General features: G+C 42.5%; 1 protein-coding gene across 1 annotated transcript; it reads right to left on the reverse strand.

Moving 5' to 3' along the window:
• Positions 1-539: 539 nt before the first annotated feature.
• LOC104615384 (creatine kinase S-type, mitochondrial) lies at positions 540-20,486 on the reverse strand (the record flags this gene model as incomplete). Its single annotated transcript, XM_010283704.1, has 8 exons — positions 20,437-20,486; positions 14,108-14,181; positions 9,313-9,485; positions 7,829-8,027; positions 6,517-6,612; positions 5,559-5,780; positions 3,151-3,236; positions 540-663 (listed from the first exon to the last, which is right to left on the reverse strand). Coding segments are annotated over exons 3-8 (879 nt in total), but the record flags the coding sequence as incomplete, so codon positions are not given.
• Between the last annotated feature and the right edge of the window lie 809 nt (positions 20,487-21,295).

The following is a 21,295-nucleotide window of genomic DNA, read 5'->3' on the forward strand; positions in this document are numbered from 1 at the left end:
GGTTGGACTAGATGGCCTTGAAAGGTCCTTCAAACCCTTCAAACCCTTCAAACCCAAACTGTTCTATGATCCTATGACATCTCTCAAAAGTGGCAGTGAGCCGAGGGGTCCTAAGCCCTGAGTCCTATGCGCAACCTCAGCACCATCCACTCTGCTCCCAGCATCAGGGATGAGAACCAGGAGACTGGGCCAAATAAATTCTTCATTTGAGAAAATCAAGCAATCCAACTAAAATGCTTGATTTATGAATTCCCACAGGCATAAAATGTCAAAAAAGGGATATTTCTTTAGCCAGCCTGTGCTTAGGATTTTCATGGAAAAGCTACAAATATATTTTATTTATTTTTCTCTTCAGTTCAGATAGCAATTTGCCCATGTTTCCTTCTTTAACTGCATTAGCATGGGCTGCTATCTGGACTGCTATCTGGACTTCATTTTGTCACCCCCAGGAATGTCAGTTCAGTATGAACCATAGTAAGCAGTGCTGACAACAGCCCCAAACCAAACAAACCAGAATAATGTACTCATTGAGACACTACCTCTTTTAAACCACGGCAAAATCTTTCAAACACCCGTTTCATGTTGCCACCCTTCTCCATGGAGATCACCCTGGTGTGGTCCTCTTCATTAATCCAGATGAGAAATGTCTTGTCATTGTTATGCCTGGTTGAAGGAGGAAAAAAAAGCAGTGCCTTTAAAGAGACAAGCCTTGAAAAATAATTCTCAGTATCCTTAGTTTTATCACAGCTTTTCAGGGCTGTGGAGTGGTTAAATGCAGCAAAATAACATTGTTCTGTGGAGTTAGGGATTTGAGCTACTTTCACAGTTGGATCCCCCATGCCAGTGGCATTACGTGGGTTTCTCAGGCATAGCGAGAAGCGCAGTTTTTCTGATTACATCATGCTGCTGCAGTGCTGAGCGAGGAAAAATGTGTTGCCCTCTAGCATGAGCACAGCTGGGAGGTGCAGCAAAGGGAGAAGCCAAGCTCTGCATCCTCTGTCACCAGGGACGGTTTTTATTGTTCTTAGAAATTTGTGCAGTTAGGAAAAAAACCTAACATTTACATGCTGCTGGGGGGCCAAGCAATATGTCCTTACTTAATTGTATTCTCCCTTAAATCAAATCCCAGTGCCCTCTGTATCGCTTGGTGGCACTGGATTGCCACATCAGTCAAGTTACGTGTCCGAGGACAGGAGAGGGACGTTGCTTCCAGGCAGCACATTAGTGATGCTGGCTTGTCAGTCAAGATAAAAATGCCTGAAGATACCCACTCTTTCTTCAAACAAATCAGTTGTGCCTAGATTTAATAAGTGCTGGGTCAAACCTGAGGTCAATTTTCCTGGCTTTTTCTCCACTTTCTCTGCCTTCTACTACTGCCTTTCTACAGCATGTGGAAGTGATGGATCAGACTCATTCGTACAAACAGTGGAATATTATCAGGTTTGAAACACAAGGAATTTGAAAGCTTAAGGTCACTGAGAGTCTGACTTTCAGCTGGTCTTTTATTGCATCTCCTTATTTTGCACTTGGAGTTTGCCAATGCAACACTGAGCGGGTGTAAATGTCCTGTGCCCTGACATTATGGTCACCCGAGGTCCAGTTACCTCGTCTTCAGTCACGTAGAAATGTTCAGGGGAGGGTTTTCCAAAGTCTGAGGTTGGCTTCACTCAGCTCCCCCTTTAATTAACTAAGTCTCCCCATTGCTTTAAGGAACCCAAAGGGAGGCCACTTTGAGTGTGGTTGAACTGTGCCATTGCTGCCAGTGAGGTTGGTGGGAATAGTCCTGCAGCCCATAACAAGGACAGGATCACAATCTTTGTAAGAAAAATAATTTCCAGAACATGTACTCTTTTTGACAACAATTTCTTGCAAGAGAAAGGCAGGTTTTCCAAATGTTGCTTACTGAAATACTTTCTAATCATACTAGTTTTTTTCCAGATTGCCTGATATTTCACATGTAAAACAGCCAAAAACCAACTCTGTTTTATTCAGGAGATCCCTGGATACTAATTGTATTGTTGGTACTTCTGTCTGTTTGTAGAGACAACTACAGCTTTATCCTTCTTCTCCACCTCAGATTTAGATGGGGACCAGGGAACTAATCCAAAGCTTGTTGAAATTAAAAAATTCTCACAGATTTCCAGCAGGTCATCAGGTTTCGTGGGTGATCAGGTTTCACAGCTCCTGCTCCCCTACAGAAATCAGGTTTAGCTCCCCACAGTAACACTGGCTGTGCTTCTGAACATTAGCCAGTATTGTCAGACGCCGCTTGGAGAAGAGTTGGGTTTTTTTCTGCATAAAATCCCATCCTCTCTGAAAGTCCTAAACCTGCCTAGGGCAAGGAGATAGCCTAGGTGATTCCTCAGAATCATTTTTAGTTTAGTTTTTCAGAATTAAAGCTTCTGTAATGCCTAGAAGTGTACCATGATGGCTGCAGATGCTATGCACTGCACGGCTGCCCCCATCCTCTGCTAGCAGGCGTGTGTGCTGATCTCGGAGGTATTACCCTTTCCTCTCCACAGAAAATATTGTGTTTGGGCGCAAAATATGTCAAGTGTGTCCTGAAAGTAGAAGAAGACCTAGAACAAAATAGGAAATTCAACTTCTGTATCTCCTTTTTGTTCAGTTCATTTGGAAAGAAAGCGTTACTTTCAGCTCTGGGAATTAAAATAACACTTTGTCTCTTGACTGTGGGCAGCGGGACAGGAATTTGCAGTGCCGTGTCCTGCAGCTGTATGGCCGGTGGTTCCTAGCTGACAGCATGGCTGCAGTCTGGTGTTAGAGCTGCTTTTGGAACCTCAGCTCTGCTGACTGTGTGGTGACTCACGGGCTCTTTCCCAAATGATATTTTTATCTATATAAAGAAAAAATGGAAATAAAAACCCAAAGAAGGAGCCATGCCTATGATGCTGTGTTGTGTGGCTGATATTATTGATGGTTTCCTGAATATAAAGGTCTTACCCATTCTGTTGTTCATTACTTGTTTGGTTGGTGTTCGTTTTTTTTTTAAGCAAGAAAACTTTTTTTTAAAAGCAAACTGAACATGCTGTGAGTATGGGGACAGAGTGGCTGCAAGGTTACGACAAGCAAGGAGATTTGTAACACAATCTTTAAAACACAACAGAGGCTTCTGCATGTCATGCAACGTACCAGATTCCTCTGGCATCTGGCCAGTCACGTGCCATCCCAGCACATGTTAGCAAAGGAGACACTGGCTTATCAAAGAGAAAATGATCCTGGACACCGAAACGGGGAGAGAGAAAGAGAGAGAGGAAAAAAAAACAAAATTCAAGTTTATTCAAGGAAGCAGTATAATGCTGTCTAATATATTTTACATGAAGGCAATCAATGTACACGTAAATCACACAGTACAGCTTGTGAATCTGGTTCCTTCTGAAAACTAAAAGCACTTTACCCAGGTGATTTTCTTGAATCTTGCAGATTCTCACTGACATTGGTAATACGACCATGTTGTGCCAAAAATATTTTTCAAATGTAGGGAGGAATAGGAGGTGGGGACCTAATACCACTTAATACCACCAGAGATGTTTTCTGCATACAGACCTATTTCAGGGTAGGAGAAGGCAATGAGTTCTTAAAGATTGAAAAAAATTTTTAAATGCTAGTTCTGAAAAGATATTTCTCCAGCACAGAGATTTAGCAAATTATTCTGAGCATGAAGTCAAGGTAGGAATTAAATCAGTGCTAAGCTTGACCTTTCAGAATGCCAGAGTTGTTCTGTTCCTTAACAGAGATGCTATTTTGATTTAATAAATGTAGTACTTGCTGTGCCACCAACTTGCCACATTCCAGAGAATTTAGATTTTTTTTTAAACTAAGCTGTTTTTTTCCCAAAGCAAATAAGTATTTGATTTTTGTGTGTGTGCTGAAAAATTGTTGTTCTTAATTCCTCAAACACTACTGTATCAAATGTGTGGTTTGGTTTTTTTTTGGGGGGGGGTTGTTCTGTTGTTGTTTTTTTTAAATCTAGGGTTTAATTAAGAATAGCGAGGCAAGCCATCCAGAATTAATATGACATGGTAGACAAGTTGATATGCTTTACTTCTTTTTCACCTTAGTGGAGAATTTTATGTTTTCATGTGATGGACATGATGCAGTCAGAACCTCAACCATGGAGAAAGAAAACGTACAGAGTTCTCTTTGCTCATCACAGCGACACATTTCCTTCCTCAGCTTGCTCCACTTGACGCTTTCACTTGACAGAAAAATTCCCCTTTTTGCAAGAAACCAGCTGATCACTGTTTCCCTTATGTGCATATGGGCCAAATCTGCAAAGTACCAAATGCCTTCTCTGCTGAATGCCATTCAGCTGGCACTGATTTGGTCTTACCAAGATCAAATGGTGCTTATTAAAGGCTGGTGGAAAGCCTGATACCACAGAGGTTCAAGGTCCTAAAGTACTGGAGGAGGTAAGCAATGGTATCAGTTAAAGATGGAATCTGAGGTTACAACATTTGGTGCCCTGATTTCTATAAATTTGTGTTACCATAAAAACAAACAAAACACAGTAAAATGCTGAATCAGTGAAGCCTATTCCACTTCCCAAAGGACTTAGCCTTAAACCATGAAGGAATTATATTCTCCACACTCCTATTTTGACCTCTGCTTTCTGAGGAGCTCTCTTCTGCTGAAAAAGGCAATGAAATAAAACCTACAATAGGTCATCAACAAGTAAACATATTACCAAGGGCATTCAATTACAAAAGTTACTGACCTTACATAAATTCTTAACTCCTGGTTAATGCAGACTGTGACACCTAGTTCCAGGGTTATAAATAGTTATGTTACTTCATCAGCTCCCTTTTGGTTGATGTTATGGATTAATGTGACATGAATAATAGCTAACAGGGTACAGCCATTCCTTTGGATATTTAACATGCACATTCAAGGTTTGTTTGACATGTCACATGCTGTGACAAAATTCATGATGAAAATCCTTGTGTTTCCATCTGTGTGACAATGAAAATTCTTGTTATGGGCCTGATCCTTCAAGTCCTTAAACACAGTTACAGCACTGGGAAGAGGTCACCTGGGTGCAGTTGGCTATAGCCATTTTGAGGAAATGAGAATTAGTGTAGTTTTGACATAAAGAAATTACAGCCAAAACCTCCCACCCCAACAGTCTAAAATACAGATAATACGTGATGCATATCTCAATGTAATATTTTTAGTTAGAATGGTTATTAATATAGAAAATGTCAATCTTTGCTCAAGGAAATGACCAAGAAAAAATCCTGAATTTGCTTTGTTATTTGTCCAGAGAGGTGGCAGCAGCCATGTGTCTTTGATTTGACACAGATCTTGCCATCTGGAATATAACTCCACATTTCGGACCCGCACAGTTATCTACTTAGCCACAAATATAAACCCTGGATGATTTGCCATTACATTAAAAATATTGACAGATCATTAACTACTGCGTTAATGCTGTGATTATCCTACTTTGCTGCACAGGAAAGCAGGTACCCCAAAGAAGGACGAAGATCAAGATAAACAAGAGTAAATGAGGGTGGTATCAGCACTGGTGCTATACTTACATCAATAAGCTGCTGCTGATCCCTCTCGGACATATTGGTCAAGCTGTAGTACTTTCCAGAGAGGTCTCCTTTCAGCCCAGCGAGCGCGGTGACCACAACATTCTCCACCTCTCTCCGCTCTGCCCTAGTGCAGGCAGGAGGAAGGCTGAGGCCCCGGATGCTGCGGCCGGTCCGCACCCGTGATGAGAGGACGTAGCGCTCATCAAACTGACCATGGGTGATCTGAAGGAGAATGTTTCATTAGTTCACACACAGTCCCCTGTGTTGTACTCCACCTTAAAAAGAAAACAAATCCCATGGTACAGAAAGAGGGTCCTTCTGCTGAGGCATGATAACCTCTCCATGACATCACAAATACTCAGGATATCAGAAGCCCCTCAGAGTTTCAGGCACCAGGAGGGTTTTTTAGAAACAATTTTCTTCGGCTGAATGGATGTGGCAGAGTAACCAGCTAGTCCTTCGTGGTCCCAAAACATGAAGCAATCTGCATGGCTTTTGGAAACATGGGTCTGGGCAGAGGCAGGGGGCCAGGTACAGAAGGTCCTTTGAAAGAAGAAAGCTCAAGAAGATGCTAAACCACAGTGTAGTTGAACTATGAAGGAAATATTAAGCAGCAAGGTAAGGTTTGATCATGTGTATGTGGGTGTACTGGAGTAAACTCCTGCTTTCGTTCCAACCCTTAGAAACTTATCTGTAAGCTCATGAGGAGACCCACAGTGCTAAGTGAGACTGTGGCGCAAATGCTTAGTACAGTTGTGACTCATCCTCCTGCTAGGAACAAGGTAGAGATGCAAATGTCTTGCTGTTAGGGCCATGAGTGCATCCCACTTTCCTTAACTCTAAAATTACGATCTTTGGATTTGGATCAGGAAAAAGAAAAGTACTATTACATACAATATCGTCACTGTAAGGAACAGCCCAGAGCCTTTATTGTCTCATTATTTTATTTCAATCCTACCTTGGATGCATCCAGATCCGTGTGGTGCTTCATTGTCCGTGGATCATAGCCATTATGTCTTGCTTTAATGACAGGGTCAAAAATCTCAGCAAACACCTAGAGAGTCAAGAGAATCTAGGGAGAGTCTGCAGCATCATAGAAACTCCTAAATGCACCAGCTTCAGCCACAGAAGTCGTCTGCTGGTGCAGGTTTTGGGTGACAGACATAAAGGGGGCTTTGCAAATACAGACAGGGGTAAATATGAAAAGCGGGTGTGCTTTTGACCTACACAGTGCTCTGCAGCATTTACTCATCTTCACAACAAAAAGAAGGTGCAATTGCATCTTAAGTTACAAGCTTAGTCTGGTTACCACAGACAGGTACTGGATGTGGTGGCAACCAGATTAGGTTTCAGGATGGATTACCAACCAGAACACACATGCAGAGTCCCCTGGCAGCTTGCTTCTTGTTTTTAGGTCATGCAGAAATACCCTGTGTCTTCACTGCCATGGGATGCTAGTCCTCATTAGAGCCACTTGGCTCAGGTGTGTCAACGCCGATCACAACTACACCTTTATGCAGATGAGAGGCAGTGGCACATCTAAATGAGTAAACCAAATGACAGGGGATGATCGTCCAGAATGCCAGATGTCCCAGTCCATCCTCAGCAGCCCAGCATTTTGGACATTGTTAGGAGACTGTACAGTAATAGGTCTGTATAATAATTAGGCCTTCAGTCTACCATACAATCTGACATTGTATGGTAGACTGAAGGAAGCAGATAAGAGAGGTCAATAAAAATAAGGATTTTCCTCTCCTCTTCTCATTCCAGAGTTAAATAAACCTGTCCATCCTAATGCTGTCTGTCTTCAGCTTTTGTCATGATCCAAAAGCTGTGGCTTAATGATGTCTGGCACTTCCCACAAGACATTATTGTTTCACTTCTGCCTTTGCTATTCCACAATGTAATTTCCACATTACCTTTATTTTGTGTGTCTCAGGGTTGCTTTGCCAGAAACTAAGTTTAGTTGTAGGAAGGAGGGCAGCTGCTGGAGGCAGGTAGCAGCTGCTCCCAAGCAGGTACATTTTATTAACTTCAGTTGCAGCAGAGAGGGCACTTGTAGTAACGCCTCATGTTCTTGCATTTCCTAATGTGGAAGAGTAGGGAAAACACCATCTTTATGTACATGGCCTGCCCCTTATGTACTTTCTGGGATACAGTTTATCTTGGGAGCGCATACCCTACCGGGAATCTGTCTTCATCTAAGGAGCTCTTGTGAACAATACCATGAAAACTGAACCAAATACAACATTACTGTGAAAAAGTCTTACCTCGTAGGATTCTTCATCACCTGCGACCATGCCCACAGTTTTAATGAAAGGATGGCCAGGATTGTCAACCCCGGTTTGGATGCACTGGTCCAGGGTGTAGCCGTTGGGAGTCATCTTGTCCCTTAGCTTGGAGTAAATGGCGGGTGTGAGGCACTCAGCCATGCAGTTGTTATGTTTACGGAGATCAGGATAGTCTGCACTGAAGAGAAGAAGAATCCCAAGCAATTAATGTGGCACCTTTGAAGTGTAATCCTTGCTAGTTTATGGAGCTATTAAAGGGATCATGAGATACAGAGTACACAGCACGGTTTAAAAGTATAATTAGCTCTTGGTTTATATGTTGCATTGAATTTTAGGAAGGGAGGAGGGTTCAGGTCACTGAAAGTACCACATGTTGCACACCAACAGGAAACTGCAGCTTTCTGCTACTCAGGGCCATCAGGAAAATGAATCCCAATGAGCTCTGAAAGTGTACTAAGCCCCATTAAATCTCTGCTGAGACACTCTTACTCAGAAGAAAAAGAGCTCTAATGTTGTTTTGTTCAAGTAGGAAGCGAATTATGTTTAGCTGAAGTTCTTTGTAATTCGGAGCCCAGGTGCTCTCACTCCAATGGACATTAGTGGGACTGTCTGATCTATGTCAGCTGGGAAGCTCATTCTTCTACGATATCTGGGTTTGCTTTAATGGCATTATTATTTATAGAAAGCTGCATGGTGTACTAAGACAAGGAAAATAAAGATGTTATACTTTAGCAAGGCATTTTTGCAACTGAGTCAGACCACATCTACCTTGTACTGATGACTGCTTTATGCACAACTCCGTTATTTTTAGAAGAATAAATTTTAAATAGGATAATATTCACTACTTTAAAAAAAAAATCTGTCAGAGCCTGATCCGTGTTGTTTTTCGGAAGTATGGCCAGCAAAGTCAACCTACAGAGAAGAAGGTCTCTAATGAGTTTCTAATCATCAGCCGGACAGTTTGTATTAGGAGTATTGTATTGTAAGAATTAGGAGTATTTCAAGTACAGCAGTTACATGGGAGATTTCTTTACTACTTGCATAATGACAGTATTTTCACATTTCCTTATGGTAGAGTCCATACAATCAGCCAGTCCCATAGGTTGAGCTGCAAAGCATTCAATAGCTGATGAAATAATGGACAAATATAGCACTCTGCCTAAAATTTGAAACATTTCTTAGGCTTGTCCTTGTTCGGCAATGTTTTTTTTGTGTTGATACTATCTCACATTTCTGCTTTCTGGTCTTGAAGACCATTGTTGGTGCTACCTAAAACTGGGGGTGTTAACAAAGGGTGCTGTTTTTCAGGTCACACAGCCCATGGACAAACACACAGACAGCGTGGCCGCATGAGGACTCTTCAGCTTTGATAGGGATCGTTTTCTTCCAAAGACTTAAAAGTTGTTCCTAGCCCAGTTAACAGGGTGCTGTGCTCAGCCGGCTGCTTAACCCCAAGTCCTTACCTTGGAGGGAAGAGTTTCCGTTTTTCCTGAACAGCAGCCTTCACATTTTGCTGGTTGAGGAGGTACCCGGTGGTTAGCACCCCTGTGCCTGCGGCTGCAAAGAGTGCAGTGGTTGCACGGCCAGCCAGGAGACGACAGAAGGTGCTAGCCATTCCTCTCGGAGGATAAGATGTCTGGAAGAGAAGACAGCCCAGTGTCAACCCAGAAGTCCTCATACCGTGCGAATTACAAGTAAACCCTCACTTTTAATGATAGCCCTGTAAAAGAAGGTATTTGTATTTATCATTGGTTTGCACTTAGATAGCATGTTCAGAAAAATGGTTAGTATGTACATGTATTGTTTCTATACCTGTACCTGAGGTAGAGTTGGAAATACGTTGATGTTTTTTGGTGCTGTATTGAGCACACAATTCTATACCCAACACCTGAATGTTTTAATTGTTTTAATGACTTACGGCCATAATTGAATCCTTTAGCTTGCTTTGTAGCAACAACACATTACACAGAGACAACTTTTCAGTGGCCAAAAAATCTACAGTATGATAGTTATATGTGAGAGTATGTGGCATTAGCTAGGTTCTTCCTTTCATAACTATCACCTACAGAAACTCTTGTGCCTTTTCCATGGTAGCTTGAACTGCTAAGCACTTTGGGTTTTTCTTCCATGTGAATGAAATTGGGGTAGGCTTGAACTTATCATCCGGCTCATGCCACGGGAAGGGGGATATGCTAGGGACCTAAAAATACTCAGTGGCATGGGAAGTGGGAATAGAGGTCAACTCTTCTCTGCTTTTTCTAATATATGAATACACTCCATCAAATGGAGCTAGTGGGAGAAAACACCAAAACAAAGGTAGACCAGTGGTCATAGACGTATAAAAAACCTTGTTGAAGGTGCAGTAAGTGTGCATGGCTTCAGTGAGAGACTGGACAAGCATGTAGAAGAGAGATTAATTGTGGGCTTTAAGCAAATAAAAGAAACAGGCTAGCAAGAAAGACATGGATCTGTTGGAGCAGGCCACAAGAATGGTTGCGGGACTGGAACAGCTCTCCTATGGAGAAAGGCTGAGAGAGTTGGGGCTGTTCAGCCTGGAGAAGAGAGGCTCTGAGGAGGCCTTCCAGTATATGAAGGGGGCTTATAAGAAAGAGAGAGACTTTTTACCAACACTTGTATTTTTATCAGGGTTTTACCAGGGTAACAGTTTTAAACTGGAAAGGGATAGATTTAGATTGGATATAAGGAATAAATTTTTTACAATGAGGGTGGTGAGACAGTGGAACAGGTTGCCCAGAAAGTTGTGCATGCCCCATCACTGGAAGTGTTCAAGGTCAGGTTGAATGGGGCTCTGAGCAACCCTCATCTAGTTGATGTTCCAGCCCATGGCAGTATTGTTGGAATAAATGACCTTTAAATGTCCCTTCCAGCCCAAACCATTCTATGAATCTGGGATTCTATGACAATTTCCTCATCTGAAATTTGTATGCCCTATTAATTTTTTCCAGCAGCATATTCATAGTGTAGCTATGGGCTTGGGATTGTGTCTGGAGCTCAGGAGATCTATAAGTCTAGCAGAGAAAATGCTATGTTCTGTGAAAGTCTGATGAAGACAGTGCACATTTTTTCTTCAAAAAATCAGAATTTGACTCGTATTGCTGGTGACTGTGAGTTCCTCAGGAAGATATAACTCCTGTTTAAATAAAGGACACAATTTGTGTCATTGACAGAAACTTATTCTTAAAAATGGGCTCTGCTAAATCATTTTTGGGAAATGGGCATGTAAGAGTTACAAGAAAACATGAACTTTCCCCCAGGATATGCTGCTTCAGTTGTTTTTTCAAAGTTTTAAAAAATGTAATTGTTTATGTAATCTCTTCACCTTCTTTTGGAGGTTAAACTAAGCCCTTCAAAGCAATTGGTTTAATTTTCAGTGAATGAAGTGTTCCAATGTCCAATAATTTTCATGTAGATCTGGTTTAGTTAGTCCCATACCCTAATTCTTTGCCTTTTCCACTCCTGTCTAAAGACAAATGCAATGTCACATCTATATCTTCTCACTTGGTAAAAAGATCTTCTCATCTGCCTACATGGTTTTCTGTTGCAAAGCAGTATCTTCTTTGTACTTTAGTGACGTATGTGAGATGAAAAACACAGGTGTGTTTCAAGTTTGGGAGTCATTTGTTTCATGTCCTGTATCTTGTTTAAGCAATTTTATACCTGAGTGTTATTCTTCTGTCTCCCCCATGACTTCAATATGCAATATACTTTTATCTAGCTTTCCTTCCAGGGAAGGGTGCTGACTGATTGACAGAAATTTCAGTATTTTTTCACTGAAGGAATTTCCTTAAAAAAGAAATGGGGAGAGACCACACGGGGAAAGGATTTTTTTCCCCCATTAGGAATACATGCCATTTCCTCAGCTATTCCGAGTCCTCAAGAATTAGTTGCACAGCAGTAGAGTATAATGAAATAATGTGCTGACATAAAGGCTGGGACAGGAGGCAGATCATCAACTATAGCCTTATCTTATCTCTGCACGTGGCTTCCCTCCATGTTTAGGTGAGTTGCAGGACAGGCTCTCATGACTGCAACAGGATTTCTCCCTCCCAAAATGCAGTGGGAGAATGTTTTACTGTAAATCAAAAGCACGTATGAGGTTTGTGATGGAGGTTTTTGTGCTGCTTTCTTTTCTGTGTATTTAGCAGATGGTTCTTGTGCCTTTTCACAGTAGAGCATCCCCATCCTACACTCTGAAAATATTTGCTTATGACTAATCTGCACAGAACTATTATTGTTATACCAAAGTGTCTGAGAAACAATACATGTATTTTCATAGCAGTTCTATGTATTTATAGTTCTGTTTCACAGATGCCATCTTTATTGCAAGGAGCTGGCTGGCAGTCAAAATCCTATCCTGAAACCAAGAAGCTGTATCAAAATCCCCTTGCAGACAGTGACATTATGACTTCAACGACCCCAGGCACTCATCAGCATCTCCACCAGCCTGGATTTTTTGGGAGCTTCTAAATCCTCTGTCACTTTAAGGGACAAATCTGGTCCGTACATCTAATTAATTTAGAGGAGTTGTGTGCAGGATATATTTGCAAAGAAGTGTGAGGCACAACAGTATAACAATAATTCTGCAGAAATAATGAGAACAGTGCACCTGTTGACTACACTGTGTACCGCAGCTGAACAGGTAAAGCTAGCAAGACAGGTCATTATATTTAGCCATGTCACGTATCTGCTGGCAAGGCTGCACTGCGGTGGTTGCTGTTCTCACATAACCTCCATCCCTTGTGCTAATGCAATGTGACGGGCAAGTCCCATCCTTTGTGACAGCAGCTATTGATTGACTGGCTGCGTATTTTTCTACCTTCGAGCCTTTTCCTATGATCAAGGATGTGGCCTGGGACTGGAAGGTAAGCACAGCGTGCTCTTCGCACTTGGCATTAATTTGTTCTGGAGGAGCTGAGAAGTACACGGGAGCTCCGTGAGGGTGAAGGATGCTAGAAGCTGCTCTCTGTGATTTCTTTGGGAGACAAACTGTGCTTGCTGAAGCTGATAAAAGCTAAATGTTGTTTTGCTACTGACGCAGTGCTTCTTTTATCCTTCACTTTGCCTTTGCAACAGCTATTGGATAAGAGAGCGCCTGATCCTGAGAGCAGCTCAGCAGAGCAAACCTTCTGCAAAACATGGTGCGCAAACAAGACCCTGGGAGGCTGCGCGTAGCTTGGCGTCCTTGACTTTCAGGCTGAACTAGACTGTGTGCCTGAGGTACAGGGTTGTAACAGAAATCACAGCCCATGAACAGAAAGAGAAATAAACTGCTTGGAAAAAGCAATAGATGAACCTGCGGGAAAAGGAACCAGTTTGAAAAGGCAAAGAGACTTCCTTGTGGAAGGCTTTGTGCCATGGCTGATCTGGGAAATACAGAGAGGTTGTACCTTTCTTCAGCTCTCCTCTGAAGAAAAGCTGCGAGAGTTGGGGGTGTTCAGCCTGGAGCAGAGAAGGCTCCGGGGAGACCTTACTGCAGCCTGACAGTGCTTAAAGGGGGCTTATAAGAAAGATGGGGAGAGACTTGTTAGCAGGGCCTGTTGCGATAGGACAGGGGGTAATGGTTTTAAACTAAAAGAGGGCAGATTCAGACTAGGTCTAAGGAATAAATTTTTCACAATGAGACTGGTGAACCCCTGGCCCAGGTTGCCCAGAGAGGTGGTAGATGCCCCATCCCTGGGAACATCCCAGGTCAGGCTGGACGGGGCTCTGAGCAACCTGCTCTGGTTGGGGATGTCCCTACTCACTGCAGGGGGGTTGGACTAGATGGCCTTGAAAGGTTCTTTCCCTCCCAAACTATTCTGTGATTTTATGATTCTATTCCGCTGAATGAATATGAGTACCCCCTTCCCACTCTTCTTTATGCTTGTCTTTGACTGGATGTGCAATGCTGAGCTGTAATTCCTAAAGCAGACCCTCTCAGCATGGACGGTTTCACTGTCCCCTCCTCCCTTGTTCAGGCAGCATCAGCGGTTTTCTCACCCTTTCAGGGTCTGGTACGTTAAACGGGCCTATACCTTTGGGACAGCATGACTGACTTTTGGACATCTGATCAAAGCAGATTTCATGCCTATGAAATTGTTTTCCTTTTTGAGTTCTAATAAAATCTGGTAACACAAGTATTTTTCTCCTTGGCAACGCTCTCTTCCATTGTGGTTGCATGCCTTGTCCCCCAGGACATTCTTGCTTTGTTGGATCAGAGAAAAGTTTTCCCGTACCCTGAGGCAGGCTCTACTTTACCTGACAGATGCTTCTCTAACAGCTCTTAAAAGCCTCCAATACTGGAGATGCCACAGCCTGCGCAGGTTAACTACCTAAAAAAAATAAATCAGAGTAAGATAGGCTCTTTTTTTCTCAAAAAAAAAAAACAACAAAAAACAGTAATGTCTAACTACACGTCTTGTTACAATTGAAGCCCAGCATTCCTCATCCTAACATTTTCTTCCCCAAACTTTGCAGTTCTGTAAACAGAAGTTCAGTTTCTGTCTTTACCAGTAAGTGCCTCAGCTTTTTAAACCCAGTCACTCCTGCAGAAAAGGTGACTCTGCTGAGAAGGTGACCTGACAAGCATCAATCATAGCATCACGTGGCTGCTGCCTGCAGGAACTGGGAGACGACAGCTGGCCTGATCTTCTGCTCCTTGGGTAGGACCTTCTGACTGCAGCATGGCATTGCCATCGCAGGGACCATCATTTGTGACTGTCAAATGCAAAGGGTCTACGGGAACACGAAAGTTAGAATTTCTTATGAGAAGAAAAACATCATCCGGACTGCTGTGGAAAGGTGACTGTAATCCTTTTTATCAAAGTGGTGTAACTCCTAATTCAATAAACACTTCTTGCCACAAGGGTGGGCTATAGTTCTGAATATAAATGCATATAATACTGCAGCACAAACTGAGTCCATGTTAAGCCTTGCACAGGTAGTCCATATACAATCAAAATAGCACAAATGGACTTGCACAAAAACCTGGTGCACAAGTTCAGCAAACAAAGTTTTTGCCTAACGAGGGTACATAATGAACAAGACACTCCCATGACAGGAAGCAAGACCATTTTGTTTTGTTGGTGTTTTTTTTTTTTCCCTCTAAAAATAACATGATTTCTAAGTAACGTATTGCTTCAAAACAAACATTTCAAAAGGAGTCTGAATGGCATGGTCTCAAACCAAAGAAAATTCTCATCAAGGCTATTTGTCAAATCTGACCTCAAATCATTAACAGATTCATCTGATTTCCCAGAGAAAATGTCAACTTGCCCTAACAATAAGTTTGCACCATCACCACCTCTGTGGATTCAGAGAAATGTAATTATCTCAGCCAAAGGTGTTGTTAAAGACGTAAGGTTTTTCTAAGAACACTTTACCAGAAATACCATGCTGTGATTGAGGTTTCACTGCAGACTGTCATTAGGCCTCCACTGTAAGGATTTCACTTTCATCAGGGAAATTTAACCACTGCGCAGCCCTAAAAAATGAAAGCGCACACTTTTCTTTTGTAGGAGTTTCCTAAGGGTCTTCCTTTGTGCTCATGATGATAGAATATCCATTTTCTTGTAGACGCCTATAGTGCTACTGTAGTACAGCTGGGGAAGGGAAAGAATAATTTTTCAAGGTCGGAAGAAATTTTGTGATTATCAGTTTTAACCCTTGAAAAGGAATTGAGCACTTGCCTGTGCTGATCAGGTGTGCTGGAAGGAAAATACCTGCATTCAAAACTATCTAGAGAGAGTATGGCCTGGAGAAGATAAAGGAGTTGCAAAGGTTAATCAACCTGAGTTAAAAAAATAAATAAAACTCTTATCTTATTTTCAGCCTGCATTTGTTTGTCTTCAGTTTGAATCACTGGTCTTTGTTACTATTTTTATCGTTTTTTTGGTAGAAATTTCTACTTACTATTTGTTCCACATGTAGCTATTTAATAACTAGTTCTTTTTTATGTCTCTCCATCAGTTTTTATCATATTTTCAAATTTATTAATCACTCTTTGGCTCTACCCTGAACTCTTTCCATTTTGTTTCATCCTCAGCATCTTCCTGATACCAGAACAGTCCTTTCATCCCAGTAATGGTTGTACCAGGTCTCCAGCGTGGAAGCAGCAAAGCCTCTCTCTACTAAAAAGCTTATGCATCTGGAGGTCATAACAGCCCCTTGGGAACACTCGCAGTGCACGCCGTGGTCATTGCCTGCCAAGTGCTGGCCCCTTTTGGGAGCCACACAGCTCCTTGATGGGGGGTGATGACTGCAGTCCTCAGCATGCCCTGGGGATCTTCCTGATCGGAGCAGTCAGGGAACTATATCTGATACAGACATAGACACACTTCCGAGTCAGTTTATGTGATGGGGTTGTCTGCAGTAGCTGGAACCTCGTTAACTTAAGTCTCTGTCAGTCCCATGAATTTTTTTGCTATTACTTTCCCTTTCCCTTTAAACTGGAATGCTTCCTAATCAGCAGAGGAGTTTTCTCCTCTGTTGTGGGATTCTGAATATACTGATAAAATATTCTTAAATGGTTCCCAATTATCATTTATGGTTTTCTACTTAAAATTTTCTCTCTGTTAAGTGGTTTGTAACTGTCCTGACCTTGTGAAAGTTTCAAGTTCTTTCAATGCACCACAAGCTACAAGTGAATTTGGACTTTATTTTATTAACTCTTAAGAAAGAATTAGCTGCATCTCAACCTGCACTGATTTTTAGTTCAGTGCACGCCTCTTCTTCAGCCGTCCAAACGAGGTCTGACTTGCATGGCATTGGACACAATGTGCTTTCTGAGGTATAAAACTTAATAATTTTATTTTATAGATTTTAACAGGATTCTTAAGCTTCAAGGCATGAGACCTCAAGCATGCGCCAGTCAGATAATACTCTGATAGTAATAAGTGATAAGTAATAATTTGTTTTTCCAAAATGTAATGGATAGGCACATTAAGAGTCAGAACAGCTTCTTCATTACTAATTTCATGGCATAGGGACTCAGCATATTGTGTAAGAAATACTCAGAGATGTGATCGGAACTGAACTGTTTCAGTGGAAGTCTCTGATGAAGCTGGAGCACCATATGTATTCTGCATGCAGACCAGCAGAAGATGACACATCAGGAGACACGGGAGTCCGAAGCAAATAAAGGAGAACTGGTATTTTGCAGTGGGGAAACACAAATCGGAGCACGAGCTCAAGTCCACAGACTAGGACAGGACTGAGCTTGTTGCAGCCTGATGGAAAGAAGAGCAGGCAGGGAATATCAGGGGGAGAAGAGCACGAGCTTCTCAAATCCATTAGCAGATGGCAGAAGTAGGAAAAACGGAGCCCACGAGCGCTGAGGTGCCAGCCTGTGCTGTAACTGGGAAGGTGCCCCACTTCTGCTGCACATGGCATCACTGTCGGATTTGGCTCACCATCTCCCTAACGTGAGGGCGAAGGTTGCTGGCTCACCTGCAATGGTCCTATTCAAGTCATTTATCTCCTGCTTTTCCTTAGCACGGTCAGGGCTGATCTGCTCTACCGTCGCCCAGCACTTACAACGTATCTGCCTTCCTCTCCTTTGCAGGTAGCACAGTCTTCAGCAGCGCCCACAACTGGGCATCCTTTAACTGATGAAGGTGGAGGGTAAGGTGTATGTGTCTCAGCTGTTATCCAGCATCAGGTGGATTTTCTGCAGGTAAAGGGGCAGGGAAGGTTTTGGTTTTTTCCTTATTAGTCAAGTGTGCTGGAAGACACTTTGGAGGTGCCTGGTATTTGTATCTAACAATTTTACAAAATGCTTGGCCAACTTGACTTGCACACTCTGCCCTTATTATGTCATTCTGCTCATACTCTGGATACTGGCTTTGCTTCATGGTAACTAGTTAAGATGTCTTTTGTACGCCTCCGGGATTACACATGCCCTTTGGCCTGAGGCCAGGGCATGGAGCACAGCTCCGTAGCTCTGCGAGTGGAATTTGTCACTGGCAACAAGTCCTTTAGAAGTTTTATTTCCAAGGTCATTTATACTTGCACTATCATTTGGAGAAAGCAAAAATCCCATTGTACAGGAGAGAAGGAACACAGAGCAACTGGCTCGGGAACAGCTGCTGTGTATCCCCCGTGCACCAACTTCCCTCCTACAGTGAGGAGTTTTGATTAATTCCTTACGAGTCCTCTTGTGGATCCCTGTCTGCAGTGGTTAATTGTGAGGGAAGCAAGTGCAACACTGACTTAAGGTAAAGCTGCTGAGCTGTACAGCAAGTAGTGTTAAGTGTCTGCAAAAACAAGGTTTCTTCGCTCCCATTCTCTCACCACATCGGCACCATAAAGGGTAAATAAATTCAGAGTCGAATTGGCGTTGCCTTTCCAAAGCAGCATTCCCATATGCCCTGATGACTTACGGCCAGTGAGTCAGCAAAACCTGCCTGGAAGGTCATGATCTTAGAGGTCAGAGCCTTTACCTCTCTGCTCTCCCTCAAAACAGGCTCAGCTCCCTGTAACCAGCCTTCAGGACATTAATATCCTGCCAGGAGTGTATTTTGGATTTAAAACTGTATTTTAATATAGGTGTCACCTACCATGCACAGAAGGTGGAGACAAAAGTCAGCAGCAAGATTTAGCAGAAGTCACTACTGCAAATCTGATGCCAGCTGAGAAACAGCCCAAAGGGTTGCAAGTATCATTTAAGGTGGAGGGCTGTTTGTGACCACAGTTTGAACCCCAGGATGAAAAAAAAAATTGGAGAATGCCTATTTTGGGGCCTTAAACCAGTGTTCCCTCTTATTCACAATACACCTAGACTGAAGCCTCTGTTAAAGTTGGAGGTACTTTCCAGAAGAAATATGGCTTTTGTACAGCAGGACCCTCACCAACACTAAAAAGATCCTTCTTTCACATCAGCAGTTCCAGAAAACTCTGACAGAGCTAAACTCTCCTTGTGGCTCTGGCCAGAGGCTGCAGAAGGTCTCCAGCACCTTTGATTCACAGGTCCCGCCGTGCTCGGGCTGCCGCAGCCGTGCCCCGTCGCGCGCGAATCACCAGAAATGCACTAATCGCCTCTTCACCCTCTAAGGAACTTGTGAACTTTACTACTACATTTAATACTTTAAAAATAATGCTTTTGCTATCAATTCTTTACTTTCTTGAGCTTCTTTTAAAGAGGAAGTTGTCAGCTCCATTTTTCCCTCAGCGTGTTTGAACACAGGTGTTGGTTACCCTATATTTCACACCAGGCAGCACATGTGCTTTTAGCCAAGGAAGGAAGGAAGGTACAAGGGTTACGGTGACATTTCTAGAAATAGAACTAGATTAAATATTTGAACCATGTCATGGGTGGTATTAATTGCCACACCATGTGATCCTGAGCGACATTTTAGAGAAATGGCAGAGTTATAGCTAAAGTTCACACAGGCTTATAATCACAGGTAATGTATATGCACGTTTTAAAGTGCTAAACCGTTTAGCTAATGGTATCACTGCAGTGAGTTGAACTTTCACGGGGTGGAGGGAGAAGCAGGCTGGGTTTTTATATTTGAGAAGCAATTCCTTTGAGTCATCCTTAGCCTGAGCTAAGCCTACAGATGCCAGTGGAAAGTTTTCTCTGCCTGTTTATGGAAGTTGCTGGCACCTTAGAAACATCTGCAATAAATGTCACAAGTGACTACATGCATGAGAGACCATTTTTAGATGCCCAGAAAACAGTTTCGTTGCTCTTGGTTTGCTGTATCACTCTACAGGTTCAGAGGATAAGATATAAATTAAAACATTAAATATCATAACGCAATATTGGTAGGGTTTTTTTCAGTTTCTCATAGCTCACCCTGAGCAAGACTCAGTTTTTTGACTAATCTAGGTTTAAGATACAGTCTCTGGAGTGCAGAAACAATGCCAGTGCAGACATCGTTCTAACTGTACCTTAATCACAGCATGGGATATCTCTATGAAAAACAGTTTTTTTCTCCTTGTAGTGACAGAGGTCAGTGAATGATTATAAAGATGTAACAATTTTGGGAAAAAAAAACCCAAATCCAAACTATGAATCTATGAATAAACTCACATGAATAGAGAAGACATGGAAAAGGCTGCAACTCTTCATAGATCAGACAACTACCCCTTAGTAACTACTCCTTAGTAACAACATGATTTTTGATTTGTATCAGCTGAAGGTCTGGCCAGTCAGACCTGACCTGGTGAGACTCAGAAGCTCAAATTCTCCTACCAAAGCCCAACCGAAGTGCAGGGAGTGCTTGCCCTTCTGAATCAATCCAACACTCTTTTACAATATAAAACCCTCACCTCCACAGTGCAGAGAGCTACAATAAAAATCACAAAAAACTAACTGAATTAGGGATGTTTTATCTGTAAACTTGTTACATATGAGCAAAGGGCCTTATTTTTCCTTTTCTTAGACTGTTACTTAAGGGTCAGCATTTGAAGCAGCTGCACAGTGGGCTGACACATTTTTTCCTGCCCTGAGTAGATATGCGAATCAATAAATTATAACCAAATTACACCACATCCCGTGGTGCTTTGAATTCATTTTTAATAACCCTCATATCCAAAATGCTACCCTTTGAGGTGAGAAAAGCAACATAGGTAGTTAAACTGACCTTGAAGCTGAAGGTAGAGACGTCCTGCTGCCTGCAGCGAGCCCAGAGTGTAAAGGGAATAACAAGTTGGTGCGCTGACAGGAGCCCAGGTAATATGAGAGGGGGGAAAAGGAGGTGAGGGAAACGAAAATAATTGCTGCAGTGGCCAATCCTATTTCACTGGGTTACACGGATGGCATTTGCTCGCACAAGGGTGCCCTTGAGGACGTAAGCGGGATGTGGCAGGAGTAACAGTTCGGTGACAGCAACATCATCTTTCAGACACTTCTCAAGGGGAAAAAAAAAACACTTCGGCAAATGGTTGGCCAGATGCTGAACTGCAACGCGAGGCACCTCCGCTGATTCACCCCCAAGGGCCCATTTAGTAACAGCCAAAAGAGAGCGGTCAAGAGCAGCTTCTGTGCTGGACTGCCTTGACTGCCTGGGAACCCCTCAGAGACACGGAGAGTGGGGTAAATCCACCTGCACGCATCCCACATGGAAACGGGTCAGAGCGGGGGACGGGGACCAGAGTGAGCTGAGATCACAGTGGGCATTCTTTTTCCCCCTTTACTTTTTAATTTGTGACAGTAGTTCTTGGCTCTTTGTAAAGCAGATGGGTCTAGAAATGTGAAATGTAAAAGGAGGATACCTGAAGCCTCCCATTTAGGAGTACTGTAGCTACACAGTGGTAAAGCACTGGCAAAAATAACATGTAATGGTTTGTAAAGCAAAAAAGAATAACCAATTTCATTCACCTAGCTCTGCTCCCACTGCAGCTGAATGCTTTATCGAGGCTGACAGAGGAACACAGAGGCCAGTACTATGCAGCTTTTAAAAATCCAAGACTTTAAAATGCTTTTTCATTTGTATATTTAAT

The sequence above is a fragment of the Phaethon lepturus genome, unplaced genomic scaffold (assembly GCF_000687285.1).
Source record: "Phaethon lepturus isolate BGI_N335 unplaced genomic scaffold, ASM68728v1 scaffold15633, whole genome shotgun sequence".
Lineage (NCBI taxonomy): Eukaryota > Metazoa > Chordata > Aves > Phaethontiformes > Phaethontidae > Phaethon > Phaethon lepturus.